The sequence below is a fragment of the Onychostoma macrolepis genome, chromosome 11 (genome assembly GCF_012432095.1).
Source record: "Onychostoma macrolepis isolate SWU-2019 chromosome 11, ASM1243209v1, whole genome shotgun sequence".
Lineage (NCBI taxonomy): Eukaryota > Metazoa > Chordata > Actinopteri > Cypriniformes > Cyprinidae > Onychostoma > Onychostoma macrolepis.
Genome location: NC_081165.1, coordinates 18,705,014 through 18,720,324, shown reverse-complemented (window position 1 = coordinate 18,720,324; position 15,311 = coordinate 18,705,014). Strand labels below are relative to the sequence as shown.

The following is a 15,311-nucleotide window of genomic DNA, read 5'->3' as shown; positions in this document are numbered from 1 at the left end:
AATATCCTCATAACTTGATAATATTATACTATTTTAAAATAGGTCATGCCAATGGATACAGTTTAGAGCAGGGTTCCTCAAATCTTTCCCTGGAGGGCCAATCTGCTGCAGAGTTTAGCTCCAACCCTGATCAAACCCACCTAGCTGTGATTTTCTAATGATCTTGAAGACTGATTAGCATGCTCAGGTGTGTTTGATTAGGGTTAGAGCTAAACTCTGCAGGAGTGGGCCAGATTTGAGGATGCCTGGTTTAGAAACCAGGTAAATACATAAAACATACTCTATAAAAAAATAAAAAACTACACAGTCAATTTTCCTGCATTGCTATTCACTGAATTTTAATTAAATTAGGACTAGTCTGTTTTGTCACAAATCCCATTACAGATGCTTAACTGGTAAAATGTATTACAAAAATAAAATGCTTTTATGTTAATTATACTGATTAACAAATTACCTTTATGCTTCAACATCAAGCATATTATAGTTCAAATCAAAAACATGCATTTTGTCCCTGCATTTCACCTTTATAGTCAAGAATTTACTATGTTTGTCACAGCTGCCACAGTCCAAAGCACAGAGAAAAACCCCATTACCGACAGTGATTTCCACCTATGGTTGTGTCCAATAAATAGTGATAGGGAAAAGAACATCTTTCCATTTAGGATCATGCAAATACATTGCACTAAGGCCCACGGTCATATATCTTCACTCTTAACATAGGAACAGACACTGATATAAGCATTGCTCAGCTCCGGCAAAATACCACTAGGTTTAATGTGGGTAATGAGTGTGATTACTCTGGGGAATCGTTCACCCGGTGCACCCCTGTGGCATCAAACACTGAGGCCTGGCTTAATGATCCTTTGCAGAGCAGAAGTATGTTATCTTTGGCTTTGAGGTTACAACACGAGGGGTTTATAAGAAGGCCTGCGAGTTGAAAACAACAGGGATTGGAAAGCTAACACTTAATCTCCCCTCCAGAATACTTTTGCACTAATACAGTTCTAAGAGAGTTAATGTTACTAAGATGAATGTTAATGTTACTTCACGGGGTGAAGTTAGTGGACTTTTGTGTACTGTTCGTGCATCACTAAACCAAATCATATAAATCAATCGTCCAATAGGCATGAGTGGGAATCCTGCAATTAAAAGGACATGACAGGTAGGTCCTCTGTTTTTCTCCTTAAAATGAAACTATTGTATTAAGGGCTAAAAAGGACAGCGAGACTTGTGGCAAAGAAAACCAAAACAAAATGCATATTTCCAGAATCCACACAACACTCAGCACAAAACAGTTCAGCAGACTCAAGTGAGGTGACCTTCCCTGGCAGGAACTACGGGGTTCCTTGGATTTGTGACTTGTGAGCCCTTTGAACATTGAAGGGCCTCTTGCTGCCCTGAATTAAACTATTGATATATATTATTTCTTATTCATTGTTTACACTTGCTGTCAAACAACAAACAAGGCTTTTAATTAGCTAGTACTGTGTAGTCTTTGAAAAATGTCCAGACGGAAAGTTGGAGAAAGGCAGTAGCTGATAGTCTCTTCAACTTCCTGAACACGGCGCTGAAAACGACAGCGGTCCCGGGCGATTTCCTCCCAGGGTCCATGACGGTCCTCGTCGCTGCTGGCATAGAACTCCTCAACCTCTTCTACAAATGTCACCTGTGAAATGAATTTAAAAAAAAAAAAAATACATATTATACATACATGTTATTACGTGGGCAGTGCATTCTGCATTATTAAATCCTGGCATTCTTAAAAGCAATCAAATGAGTGACAGTAACTAATAAAATAAAGCAAAAATTCTAATTAAAACAAAAAGGCCCTTTTAACTTCAGAACTGCAAATTAACATGGCAGGCAAACTTATCTTTGCTTTACAATGGCTTCACAGCAAAATTAACACCCAATGCTCTTATTTCTCCTCCCTTTTCAGACTCACCCTTTCACTGTTGCTAAGTAACGTGATTTCCTCTAAACTGTTGATGTATAATGTGTGAGTGAGTATATGATTGCTCATAAGGCATCTGAGTGGTTGGGAATGCCGTCACCTCAGACCAAATCTAATGACTCTGGCTAGTGTGATGCCACAGTCATGAAATGCAGCACGCTATGAAGTGATAATGAGTAATGGGCAGAGCACGAACTCAGTCTCCCTAGAGACAGCAAAATGGAACCATTGCATCAGATCATCACAGGCAGGGGAGGAAGAAAAAAAAAAAGTAGAAAATGATATTGCATGGTTTTACATCATTTTCTCAAGCTGGCCTATACTGCCATATTGTCAAACAATGGAAATGAGTCAGAATGGTACAGAGAAAGATGATTAACTGTTGTTACCAGTCATCGCATAGAATAAAAGATTATCATCATGCATATAAAATACATTTGTTGGACGGATGAAGACCTAAGGCCATTAACCATTATTACAATTACACAAAAGGAACAATTTATTCTTTATTCTCTTACTTTATTCATTAGTTAATGCAACAGATGGGCAGATAACAATGGGCAACAATTTTTACAAAATATATTAATCTAGATTGTTAATTTATTAATATGTATATTATTCACCGTTTCATGTTGACTAAATAGAAATGTTAAAAATGAATTACGTAATGTACAGTTAAGTATCATTCAAAAGTTTGGGATCTGTTCTTTGTTTTTGAAAAACTTTTCATGTTCATCCAGGCTGCATTTATTTAAATAAAAAAAAAATATATACTATTGCTTTTTAAAATAAATGTTTCCTATTTTAACAAATTTCATGATCCAATTTATTCTTATGTCAAAGCTAAATTGTCAGCAATCATTACTCTAGTCTTCAGTATCACGTGATCCTTCTGAAATCATTCTAATATGCAGATTTGGTGCTCGGTTGCTTAATATTTTGTGGAAACTATGATAGATTTTTTTTCAGGACTGAGTAGAAAGTTCAAAAGAACAGCATTTATTTGATTATAGAAATCTTTTGTAACATTATAAAATGTCTTTACTGACACTTTATCAATTTAATACATCCTTGTTTTATAAAAGTATTAATTTCTTTAAAAAAAATTAAACAAAAAGTAATAATAATAATAATAATAATAATAATAATAATAATAATAATAATAACAACAACAACAACAACAACAACAACAACAACAACAACAACAACAACAACAACAACAACAACAACAACAACCTTACTAACCCCAGGGCTAACATTAACCTAGATTAATAAATGATGTAAAAGTGCTTGATTTTTTTTAGTTCATGTTACCTAACTGAAGCTTATTTTCAAGTGTTACCAGTTTCTTATACCTACTATTAATTTGTTCCCTTGTTCCACTGCTGCAAACACCTCAATTTCCTCCAAGGGTTCAATAAATTCTTATCTTATCTAAAACAACTATGTTAGATATTAAAAAGAGCATGTTGGCTGTTTAAAATTGACTTTCCTAGGAAATTGCTTGTCCGGTCCCTTAAAAATTAACTTAACCAGGATTTGACCAGAATCTTCAAAGTACAGTGGACAAAACTGCAACAAAACTGGACTTATAGTTTATAGCTAGACTAATAAGAACTGCATGAGTCAAAGGAGGAGTAACTGCCTCCATCTGATTCATTCAGCCATTCCAGACATATAATAAGGTGGTCTTAAGTCTACCTCACTATGTCACACCTTGTAAACAAACAAAACGTTCAGAAAGTTAATAAATTGTACAAATAGTTTCAGACTAGAATGTGTTAATACATTAATTAGGGTCAATGTTATACAAACCTTCTTCAGCTGAACAGCCGTGGCACTGCTTGAGCATGGCAAAGGGGAAATCTCTGAGAATCCACTGTCCAGCCTCTCCTCAGCCTCCTCTCTTTTGTAGTGAGGCGTTCCAGGCACTTTCTCCATCCGGCACCTTTTGGTGGTTTTCCGAGTCTGTACGGGGGCCTGGAAGTTGAGGAGGCTGTAAGGATCTGCTGACCAGCTGAAAGAGTTCCACAATCTCCGATTCTCTTCCTCGTCCATCTCACAGGCATCTTCGCTGGACTCATTCTCTGAGAGTGAGGGTGACGATGGAGGCGGCGAAAGCCGGGAGGACATATGCACTGGTGGAGACTCCGAGACCGAAGAGTCTGTAGTCGCAGGGCTTGGCTTGGAGGCTGTCCTTATGGGAGCTGTGAAGTTCCTCGGGTTATAAGGATCTCCGTTTTGGCACAGAGAATTCCACAGCCTCTCAGTCTCAGAGTCGGCTTCCTCTCCATCCGAATCTTCTTCAGATTCATCGTCGCTGTCATCTAGGTCTTCAGAATCTGAGAAGTGGGATGAGCCTTCGCTGTCAAAGCCATCATCGTCATTACTGTCCCAATCACTATCATCCTCCGATTCGGATTCGCCACTGCAAGGGCTGCCCATGATGTAGGCGATGACCTTGTTTTGACATTGAGGAGCAGCTAAAAGGGGCACATTTTCAGCATCTGGAACTGTGTCTGCTTTCTCTTCAGTGTCCTCTTCCTCGCTTTCCTTAATTTCTACCCCACTAGTGACAGGTTCACTATTGAACTCACTCCCTGTAGTGTTAGTCTGACATAAGCCGTCCTCGGAGGCAACAGGGCTGGCTGTTTCCGACACCTCCTGTTCCTGGGAAGGCAGCCTCATGTGAAGCTTACTATTTGAGTGTTCTTCCTCCAAGCTGGAGTAGCCATTATCTTGGTCTGGAGTCAGAATTGCCACCTCATTGTAGGCTCTACTACAAACTAGTAGTTGCTGCTCAACATCTAGTGGAAGCTGGTATGAGTTTGGGAGGGATTCTGCTTTGGGCAGGATTGCATTGTGGGTTACCTCTTTAGAGCACAAGGGTCCAGCGCTTTCGTTGTGCATTGACCGCCCATCATCGCTTTGACAATAGCCGACACTGTGATGTTGTTCTCCACAATGCTGCCAGCTCGTATCAGTCTCTTTTCTGCTTTGTGCTACGTTTAGCAGCCAGTTCGGAGGTCTGTCATCGGCCTCCAAAAATCCACCCCACCTCCAGCTGTTTGGGGTTCGCACGGACAGCGTATCCGGGCTCAAATCGCATCCGTTTTCCGGTTTGGCGCGCCTTTTTTCCTGCGTGTTCTGTAACACCTGGGTGATTAAGTTTCTCGCCGTTCTGAGGTATCCGACCGACGCTTGCTTTTGAAGATTAATATCTTTCTGGGAGGTGCTCTGAATTCCCAGTTCACTCAACGAATCGTGCGTGAACCAGGGAAGAGTCCCTGGATCTCCAGAGGACGCGCCAGGCGCGTTTTCATGCTGGCACTGGAAGTATGCTACTTTCAGAGGGGCCAGAGAATTTCCCATATCTAGACTTGACTTCATTTCAAATGCTGTTTGCGTTCTTCCGGGGAAATACCTCTGCAGGAGAGACCACGCAGGCCTTGAAACTAAAGAGAAGACGCTTATCCACGAGCCGTCAGCGCTCTCGTTACTGTCACGCGCGGACCGCGTGTCCACTTGAGAAAAGTGTCCATGTGTGCTCATACTTCTGAAAAATATGAAATGCGTTGAACTACATAAACGAAACGAAAAACGGCACAAGCTATTAACTTTGGTTACTTCCTTTATAAGTGGCCGCTCCTTAAACACACCATTTAGACTTCATTTGCATGAAAAAAAGTGCTCGAGTTTAGAATGTTAGGTTTCAATGTCTCTAAATGTTACTAATGCATACCAGTTTTTAAATACAAACTAAATATGGCCTTAGCTGGCTAAAGCAGCTAGTACCAAGCTTTAACGTTACTGTATGGCTAAATGTTAGCTACGAAAAAAGTAAAACACTCCGTTTCTCATTCCTTTCAGCCCTTAATACCATCCAGGAGTACAGATAAATATTCTCCGGGGTAAATGAAAGTGTCCATGTCGTTTAGGCTGTGTTGAGTCCGACCCGGCTCGCGTAAATAGCTTCAGCGTCCATATTGACCGCAGTATTAACGCCAACTGTGCCGTCCTGAGGAAAATAACACAACTTATTTCGGTTTGAAGGGGTTGTAGAAACAGCAGAAGGAATGGAAAGGCATTTTGAGGTGGTGTGAGAGTAAGAAAGGCTGGTATACTCCAAATGAAAGCTTGAAACAAAAGCCATTTTGACGTCTGAAGGGAAACGAGCGTCGGTTCTTCAACTGTCTGTCTGTCTGCTGTCACCTCAATCGAGCCCAGCTGCCGCGTTTTCGGAAGAAAATACTGTAAGTTGTAAGAGAAAAAACGGCTGTACCATCAAAATCGAGTCAAAGTAGTCTCTTTAGATTTACGAAAAAAAGCGGTTTCACTTTTAATTCGTTTTAAATAGAGATACTTGGTATTCCGACTCGTTGACGTCGCCGTTTCCCTCGCTAGCCGCGGAGCTAAAGCGGAGAGATTTCATCAGAAAAGCTGTAAGGGAGCGTCTCTAAATTTCAGTAGCGCTGGTGCGCTCTAAGGGACCGTGGTGAAATTCTGATCTCACGTGGAACTTATATAAGATGTTCTGTGCATGTCACGCAATGTTCAGGCCAGTGGTTCTCAAACCTGTCCTGGAGTACCCACCCCTGCACATTTTGTGTGTCTCCCTCATCTATCACACTTGATTCAACTCATCAGCTCATTAGTGGAGACTGCAAGACCTGAAGTGGGTGTGTCAGACATAGGGAGACATTCAAAATGTGCAGTGCTGGGGGTACTTCATGGAGAGGTTTGAGAACCACTGGTCCAATACACACATAAATCCCTGGGGAGAGAAAGTGCCTATGCAGAATCCCTCAGGCACAGTAGTAATATTTCATGAAGAATTGACTGCGCATGCTATATGAAAAAGCATATTTTTTTTCCCCCTTTCTTTTCCATTGTGGTTTTCACTAAACATCAATATCTGGACATATAAGCCAGTCTTTAAATAAGCAATATTATATTTTAAAAATAATATATATATATATAAAAAAAACAAGTCTTTAAAACAGTGGTCTAAAACTCAATTCCTGGGGGGCCACAAATCTGCAGAGTTTAGCTCCAACCAGCTCCAAATCACACCTGCTTGGAAGTTTCTAGTGATCCTGAAGACCTTGATTAGCTGGATCAGGTGGGTTTGATTAGGGTTGGAGCTAAACTCTGCAGAGCTGTGGCCCTCCAGGAACTGAGTTTGAGACCAATGCTTTAAAAATTTTAAAAGGTAATTGTGACTCCCTCTCTCTCTTAATTTTGTTAGATTAAAAAAAAAAAAACAATCTAACAAATTAATTCATGCCATGGTGGAAATAAGCTTCCATTACAAACCTTTCTCCGAGCAACCATGGAGTGAAAAAACAAAAAAAAAAAAACAGAAGGCATGCCTAACTGATATAATTTACAGATCAGGGCCCATATTCACAAAACATTTTATCTTACCACTAAGAGTTCGAAATAGCAGTAAAAGTTTTTAGCTAAGAGTTTTCTCTTAAAACCTATTCACAAAGCTGCTGAGACAAATGTTTACTAGGAATAGAGAGAAGTCTTAAGACTTAAGCTAAGAGAAAGGCCGAGGTTGTTGCTATGGATGATGTCAGCACGCTTACTAACTATGCACACAATATGATTGGCTGATAGGGGAGGGGTCTCTGTCAGAGATTTATTCGTAGAAATATTGTAGATTGCAATATTGTGTTGCCATATGTGACCCTGGACCACAAAACCAGTCATAATTTTTCAAAATTGAGATTTATACATCATCTGAAAGCTTTCCATTGATGTATGGTTTGTTAGGATCGGACAATATTTGGCTGAGATACGACATGCATAAGTAAAATAAAATAAAAAGATAAATAAAAAAAATGGACGCAAGAACAGCTGTTACATCTTCCCCAAATGGTTAATGAAAACAAGGATCAAAGGAAAATTTGGAGTTGGGATAACCTCCAAAACCAAAGGTGATATCTTTTTTAGAAGCTCATGACCGTCAAATCTTTATAAAATGTTTACATTCCGAGGCAGATTGCCGGGAACAGCCATTTCAGGATAGTTTATGGCTTGGTCTTCACTACTCCTAACATTTCACAAATTTAGGAGCTAGTTTTAGTGCTAAAACCCTTTGTGAAATACTCTAGAGAGCAAACATTTAGGAGTCCTAAATGTAGGACTCACAAGCCTATTATTTTTAAGATTTTCTCCTAAATCGGCGAGTTATGAGCTATATATGTTTAGCCTTAAGATGTTGTCAATACAGGCCCTGTACTCTATTTATTCATTTCCCAATCAGTTTTGCTTGGAAAAAGAGCTGAATTTTATTCCCAGGCTGTCCTGATTAAACTTAGTCTCAGCAGAATGTTTTAATTTGATACATTAACATGAACAAATGAGACATTCATGTCATCATAATTCTCTAGAGGAGTATCAGAACAATGAGTAATGTGAAAGAACACGGACTGTTCAGACAGGCAATTAAAGCCTTTATGATAAACCCCAGTCTGATGTAATTCTTACCTCAGTGTGATGACAGCCAAAAACAGCATATGGGATAAAGTCACTGGTGTCTCAGTAAAGCGGATTGTTGGGGTCAGTCATACACACCTGAGATTTATACATAAATACATCTAAAAAAAAATGGAAACAGGGTAAACATATATACAAGACTAGTGTTTTGCACAAGTTACATCATTTGTCATTGATCACTGCACCATCTTTGTAGAGGTTTGTGGTCCAAAGGAAAACTGGTAGCAAGGTAAGAACAACTCAGTGTCAGGTCAGTTTCCCTGTGCATTTATTAAGTGCAAATAAGGTTTAAAAACATGGTTTGAAATTAGAAGAAACACATTAAACCTTTAGTCTAAAAATGAATATGATAGGATAAAGCCCATTTACAATCCATAAATCACATTTACAATATGCCAACCCCATTGCTGTTATATAAACTCTATACCTTTAAATCCAAACTCTTCTGCACATACACAACAAAAAGATAGCTTTTCTGAAACACACAGCTTTCCGTTATGGGTTGGCATGCAATCATACAATCATTTCCCATGGTTAAACATCACACAACAGTGCCATTTGGGGGGTCATACAACACACACAACCATTCATCATTTGAAAGAAAGATCAATACTTTAGAAAATGTACTTCAAATCTGAAATGGAGCTGGTTTGTCTGGTTAGAAAAAGCTACAGAACAGGGACTGCTTTGACCTGGATAGTCATACCTAAGTTTGCTTAAGGCTACTGGATTGTTAGAGCACCTCGACATACAGGGTTGCACTTTCAACTTGTAGGTTATTGATTTAAATATATAAATTCAGTTAAGAGTGGAAAGGTTCAGTTTTCTTCATAGTTTTCCTTTTTTTTTTTTTTTTTTTTTAAACACAAACATCAATGCCACATGGTTAAATTGGACACGTATATGGAAATAAGTTTAAATATAATTTAAGGTAACTTCCAATTACTTAATTTCCCCTTTCTGTGAACTGAGTGCAAAGTAAAGCAAATCTGAATTCAAAATCTTTAAGCACAAATTGAAAAAAGCTACTCTGGTATATTTAGCATTTAATTTACATGCAGTTTTACATACCAATGAGGAATGGAAATACTGACAGAACTACAGTCTAAAGCTTTAATTTCTTTCCTCCTTTAAAAAAAGTTAACCAATAAAACTTGGAAAAATGTGAGGTCAATGTACTTGACAAACAAATGCAAAAATGCAATATTTATCCAGTAGCAAATTTCACAGCATGCAAAATCAACAGAAATTTCCTTGTGAGTTGTGTTTATATTTCAAGGCAAACTCACTGACCCTGAAATCAAGTCCCTTCTAAAGCCTTTCCTGCATATAAAAGTGTGCCATCATTTTGGAAAGAAACAAATTTTAGAGGCTTATGCAAAGAAATTCATATTCCTCATGGTTTGTCTCTCTTGTTCAATATACTGTACATGCAATTCATGGTTTTGTTTTTATGCACCCACCTAGTTTACATAATCAAAAATCTACATTCACTCTGTTCTGTTTGTCATTTCCTGCAGTGGTTATATGGAGCAAGTTAATTCCACAATTTCAAGCCAGAGACTATCAAGTGTTCATCCCTTTTTCATGATCAGGTAAATGCCACAGCCAATGTGAAATTACCTAACTTTACAGTACAAAAGCGGCCCTCGCTACTAATTCCTAGGTAAATCTCTGCAAAATCTGATACAAAGAGACATAACTAATGTCACAAGACACAACATAGCTCAAAATTGAGCCGCAATAGAGAAACATCTTAAAAAGAAAATAACTTAAATTTCCATTAGCATTCTCAAGAAGACCAAATGGGGCTTAGTAGTTTCATGGACAGCAATTTTCCAGAACCCCGCCCCCAAAAAAATATGGCGCATGGAAGTCAGTTCATCTTTAAATATTCTTTCTGCCCATCCTTGTGTCACCAAATGGTTTTTGTCCACCAAGAAACATTTTTATAAATCCGGAATCTGGTTCACGTGGTGCACGGTACCCCACCAGAATAGTATCAAGTGATGACACTCCATCACCAAGTCTACATGTCTCCTGGGTAGGAGAATCAGCAAACACAAACCCCCACTGGGGGAAACAGCCTTCTGAGCAGCTGGGCATCTCCAACTCCCGACCCATAAGCAAAGACAGACACAAACACATGCACACCGAAGGACACAAGTAAAATCCTTCACTTCCACACAAGTGTTAACGGTTTATGTCAGAGCCTCTAGCGCCAAGCTGGTGCCAGCCAACCCAGCGATGGCCCGGGGTGAGGTCCTTCAGTTGGATGATGGTTTCACCCAGCAGGGTGTTCTCCCAGAATGCACCCTCGCTCAGTACCCGCAGGTGAATGGTTCTCTGCTGCAAATCACCACGTGGAATCTTGTCATACACCAGCTGCCAAAAGAAAAGACAAATTGATGTCAGTCAAGAATCATCATTAAAATAAAGTGCAACATGCCTGCCTGCTTTCCACATAGGAATTTTTAAAGTCTTTGTTAGAGTGTCTTTCTTTATTCGAAAAGAAATTAAGGTTTTTGAGGAAAACATTCCAGGATTTTTCTCCATATATTGGACTTCAATGGTGGCCAATGGGTTGAAGGTCTAAATTGCAGTTTCAATGCAGCTTCAAAGGGCGAACATGCAAAGAAAGTCAAACACTCTTTACAAAAAAAAAAAAAGGTAAAACAACGATGTCAGATGATTTTGAAATTGGAGAAAATGAGATTACCCTACCGTTTTGGAACCCGAAGTAAACAGACAAAGAACTAACCGTGCGTGACTTTTCCAATGTGATTACACAATGCGTGAAGATGCACATACGTAGAGCTAACGCAAGACAAGCATTTGTGGATAAAAAGTATATACTTTTTTTTTTTTAAAGAAAATGACTAATTGCTTCGATAAGACCTTTGTTGCTCAGCTGGGATCATGTAGAGCCCTTTGAAGCTTGTTTCAACCCATGCAGGTTGTACAACCCATTGGCTACCACTGAAGTCCAATATATGGAGAAAAATCTGGAATGTTTTCCTCAAAAACCTTTATTTCTTTTCGACTGAAGAGAGAAAGACATGAACATCTTGGATGACATTTTTATTCTGGAAATTTTGTTCTGGAAGTGAACTAATCCTTTAATGGCTCTGAGGGATAGAACTACAATCCCATGAAGCATTGCGAATGACAAACAAATAAAAATTTCCCCATGAAGAAAAGATTTTAACTTTTGGACTTATACCCAGCTGTTAAAAAAACAGTACTGTCTAAAAGTGTTATCTCCTCACCATCTCATTGTAAGTGGGGTTGCATGTTCGCCGGGCTGCCTTGGTCTTCCTCTTGCTAGTTTTCTGAGGGTCTGGGAGGAGGTACAATTTGACGTACGGATCAGGATCTGTTCCGTCCTGCAAGGGTTGCTGAAGAAATGTCCATAACACATTGCTTAGTGCCAACCAACGCACCTTTTTTACATGCATTATGAGCATATGCATATGAGTAACGTCAAACACTCACCAAACCTCTTATGTGCATCACCATAATGAAAAGCTTGTCACTCTTGTACAGAATCGAGAGCTTCACTTCACCTGCCACTGTACCGGGCACAGGAGCCCAGGACACATCTGGAGAAGAGGAACTGGATTTAGTGTGGACAAGTGTGTGTGTATCTGACTTGCAAGGTACACTAAAGGTGAGTCAAGTAAATAAAGTAATTGGATTTCCAGAGCTCAGACTGACAGGACATGAACCTGTTGAACAGAGACCTTTAACCCTAATCAGACAACGTGACCACAACAGATGCCACAAAGCAGCTTTTACTCATGATGACATTTAATATGTAACTAGTTGTGATAAACTCTCAGGGAGTGAACTATGGATGAGTTTACAAAATGTTTGATGCCATAGTCAAGTAAGATGATCCACTTGCGAGGGACTACCTTCCTAAATTATAAAGGCAGCTATACAGTATATTTTCATATATATACACTCCCATTTATACTATGTGAGAAAACACTGAAATTTTAAAAGACAACATGCTGTTTACAAAATTTAAAATGCATTGTAACCAAAAGAATACAGATTAAAATAATATCTGGAAAGTATTCACTTGACATACGGTTTAAAAAAGAAACAGCTTTATTTACAAAAATAATTTTATGTTTAATTCTTTGTAAATATTTACTAGCAATTTCTGAGTGCAAATTGTTTCAAAGTATTGTTTTTTTAGTGCAGCACAACTTTAGTGCAAAAGTTCTAAAGTGCAAAGATAAAACTAGTGCTGTCAATAGAATTAGATACATTAAATCTCAATTTCTGACCAATATGCAGAAAACAGAAATAATTTGTAATATCATTTTTACACTATTTTTCTTAGATATAAGATATAAAACGCCTGCACAAATGTGTCAGTGCATTAGGTTTATGTTGTGTGATTGCAGGCACATTGCACTAGTAGTTAAAGATAAAACTCTGAACAAGTATTGGGTGTATCACTTAGTCACAGATAAGTTCACATAGACTGCTGCTGATTGGCCCATAAACAATTTCTTTACACTAACTCATGCTGATTTGCTGTGATGACAGGCTGAACTCCTTGACCTTTGAATCCATTACATATGTAAGCATGTGTAAGGTGAATGATTCATAACAAGTGTATGTGGGTGTGTATAAGACAAATAAGGAAAAGAAGCATACCTGCTGGTTTATTATGGAGAGCATTAACAACAGTTCCTACACTTCCTGCCCGTTCATCTCTTGGTAGAGTATGAAAGAAGGTGTAGATCAGATCACACTGAAAAAGGAGAGGGTAACGTTAGCTCATAAACAGGCACTAAAATAAACAAGTGTACAGTCACAGTAATGGTATGGATGTCATGCGATCTGGTTGCATTCTTAAAATGTACAGCACAGAGCAGAGAAAGTGAAAGTGTTCACCGTTTGGCAGCTGGTAGTGCCAGTTATGCCTAAATACTGATATAGGCCTGTGGGTGGACTGTTTACAGACAACATGTGTCTGTTTTCACAGAACATGGACAATTTCCAAGAAGCATGCCAGTCAGACTGAAACCACTCACATTAATTACTGCAAGCTGTCCACATTCTATTGACTATTGTAATTATTCAGAAAATAAAAGGATGGTGGTATGGTTAGTGAATGAAAGCTTGCACTACACAATATAAAAGTTAACTTTTATTTTCAATTGCACTACTGTTGGAAAGCTTGGGGTAAGAAAGATAAAGTAATACTTTTATTCTTCAAGGATTCAACAAATTTAAAATTTAAAACATATATATAAAAAAATCTATTTCAAATAAATGTGGTTGTTTTTAAACTTTCCATTCATCAAATCATGAAGAAAAAAAAAAAAAAAAAAAAGTAGGGTTTTCAATAGAGATAATAATAACAAATGTTTCTTAAGCAGCATATTAGAATGATTTAAGAAGGATCATGTAACACTGAAGATTGAAGTAATGGCTGCTGAAACTTCAGCTTTGCCATCACATGAATAAACTATGTTTTAAAATATTACTATAAAGTTATTTAAGATGACAGTTTTAACTGTATTTATATCAAATAAATGCTTAGTGAAAATAAAATGTTTTGTCAATCATACCAACCCCAAACGTTTGAACCTTAATGTACATGGATTATCAAAGCAAGAATTATGTATAAAGACCAATGATGTAGGGAGTCAAATGTTACCTGTGCCACCTCTTGAGCAGCATGGATCAAGTGCCAAACATATCCATTTAGCTCCTCTTTTCTTCTGTCTGCCAGGGCCTCACCTCGAGACCGGCCAATCACAAAGCGGCTGGGGAAGCTGTGGGAACATTACATTAAGAGTGGTGTGTAGTTACATGAAGAGCACTGCTACAGTCATTACTACATGACCCTGAAGGGGTTTATTTTGCAATAATTGGCTGGTTGAATATTACCATTGCTCAATACATTGATACAAACAGTACTGGGAAGAAATGTACAACGACCAGCTTTCATTACCTATCTTTTAGACTAAATATATCCACTGATAACAGAAACCTGCAGTAGTTTCCACTACAGTTAGGAGTTTTTTTTTAAATAAAAAAAACAATTATTTAAAAAGGATAGTTAACCCAAAATGAAAATTGTCATCATGCCCAAGTTGTTCCAAACCTGTATGAATTTATTTCGGCCCCCATTGACTAGCATAGTATTTTTTCCCCCATACTATGGTAATCAATGGGGAACAGCAACAGTGTTTGGTTATCCACATCTTTCAATGTGTTCTTTTGTGTTCAATAGAACAAAGAAACTCATACAGATTTGGAACAACGTGAGGGTGAGTAAATGACAGAATTTTCATTTTTGGGCAAACTATCTCTTTAAGGTCGTATGATGTGTGTTCAGTGAGCTTTTGATTTGATATAATTCACAATTCTGTCAGGTTTCAACACTGTACCTGGGTAGTTTTGAGGAAGGGAAGATGAGCTGCAGTTTACTGTGAAGTTCATGGAACTCCTCAAAAGTCCTTTGGACTAAAGTTGACCCCTGTTGACCATCCCGCTCCACTTTCACAACATAAGACTGCATGAAGGGAAAAATACATCAACACTGAGATGTACATAAATGGATTTGGGCTAAAATGCACTTTTAATGCAGCAGACTTACATAGCCTTTGCTTGGAGTATAGGTTTTGATGTGTCTGCAAACAAACAGGCTGCGAATAACTCCATCACTCTTTGGAGTGTAGACGCGTGGAGCAAATGACAGAACGGGACGCTCCTCAGAGGATGCAAACTTCATTTGGGCCAGGTTATGGATGAAGAAGTTGAGTTTAGTAGCCACACTGCCAAGACTGGATTCGATGAGCCTAGAACAGGGGAGAAGATT

The 15,311-nt window shown here is 38.5% G+C and overlaps 2 protein-coding genes across 2 annotated transcripts in view; both read right to left on the bottom strand.

Moving 5' to 3' along the window:
- Positions 1-879: 879 nt before the first annotated feature.
- On the bottom strand, positions 880-6,537 carry LOC131549723 (protein phosphatase 1 regulatory subunit 15B). Its single transcript, XM_058792127.1, has 2 exons — positions 3,770-6,537; positions 880-1,666 (listed from the first exon to the last, which is right to left on the bottom strand). The coding sequence occupies exons 1-2, from the start codon at positions 5,504-5,506 to the stop codon at positions 1,475-1,477; spliced, it is 1,929 nt and encodes a 642-aa protein (XP_058648110.1). The 5' UTR covers positions 5,507-6,537; the 3' UTR covers positions 880-1,474.
- A 2,175-nt stretch (positions 6,538-8,712) lies between these two features.
- pik3c2b (phosphatidylinositol-4-phosphate 3-kinase, catalytic subunit type 2 beta) overlaps positions 8,713-15,311 on the bottom strand; it is a 44,992-nt gene continuing 38,393 nt past the window's right edge. Inside the window, exons 27-33 of the mRNA XM_058791381.1 lie at positions 15,090-15,291; positions 14,881-15,005; positions 14,145-14,262; positions 13,136-13,232; positions 11,957-12,063; positions 11,731-11,859; positions 8,713-10,846 (exon numbers count right to left, since the gene is read on the bottom strand). Of these exons, the coding sequence (XP_058647364.1) occupies positions 10,655-10,846; positions 11,731-11,859; positions 11,957-12,063; positions 13,136-13,232; positions 14,145-14,262; positions 14,881-15,005; positions 15,090-15,291 (970 nt within the window). The 3' untranslated portion in view covers positions 8,713-10,654. The remainder of the gene's footprint in view (positions 10,847-11,730; positions 11,860-11,956; positions 12,064-13,135; positions 13,233-14,144; positions 14,263-14,880; positions 15,006-15,089; positions 15,292-15,311) is intronic.

Excerpts from the sequence above, each read along its gene's own strand:
- LOC131549723 (XM_058792127.1), bottom strand. The coding sequence starts at position 5,506 with ATGAGCACACATGGACACTTTTCTCAAGTGGACACGCGGTCCGCGCGT. Across the intron at positions 1,667-3,769 it reads CGGCTGTTCAGCTGAAGAAG|GTGACATTTGTAGAAGAGGT; the intron begins GTTTGTATAACA and ends TTCATTTCACAG.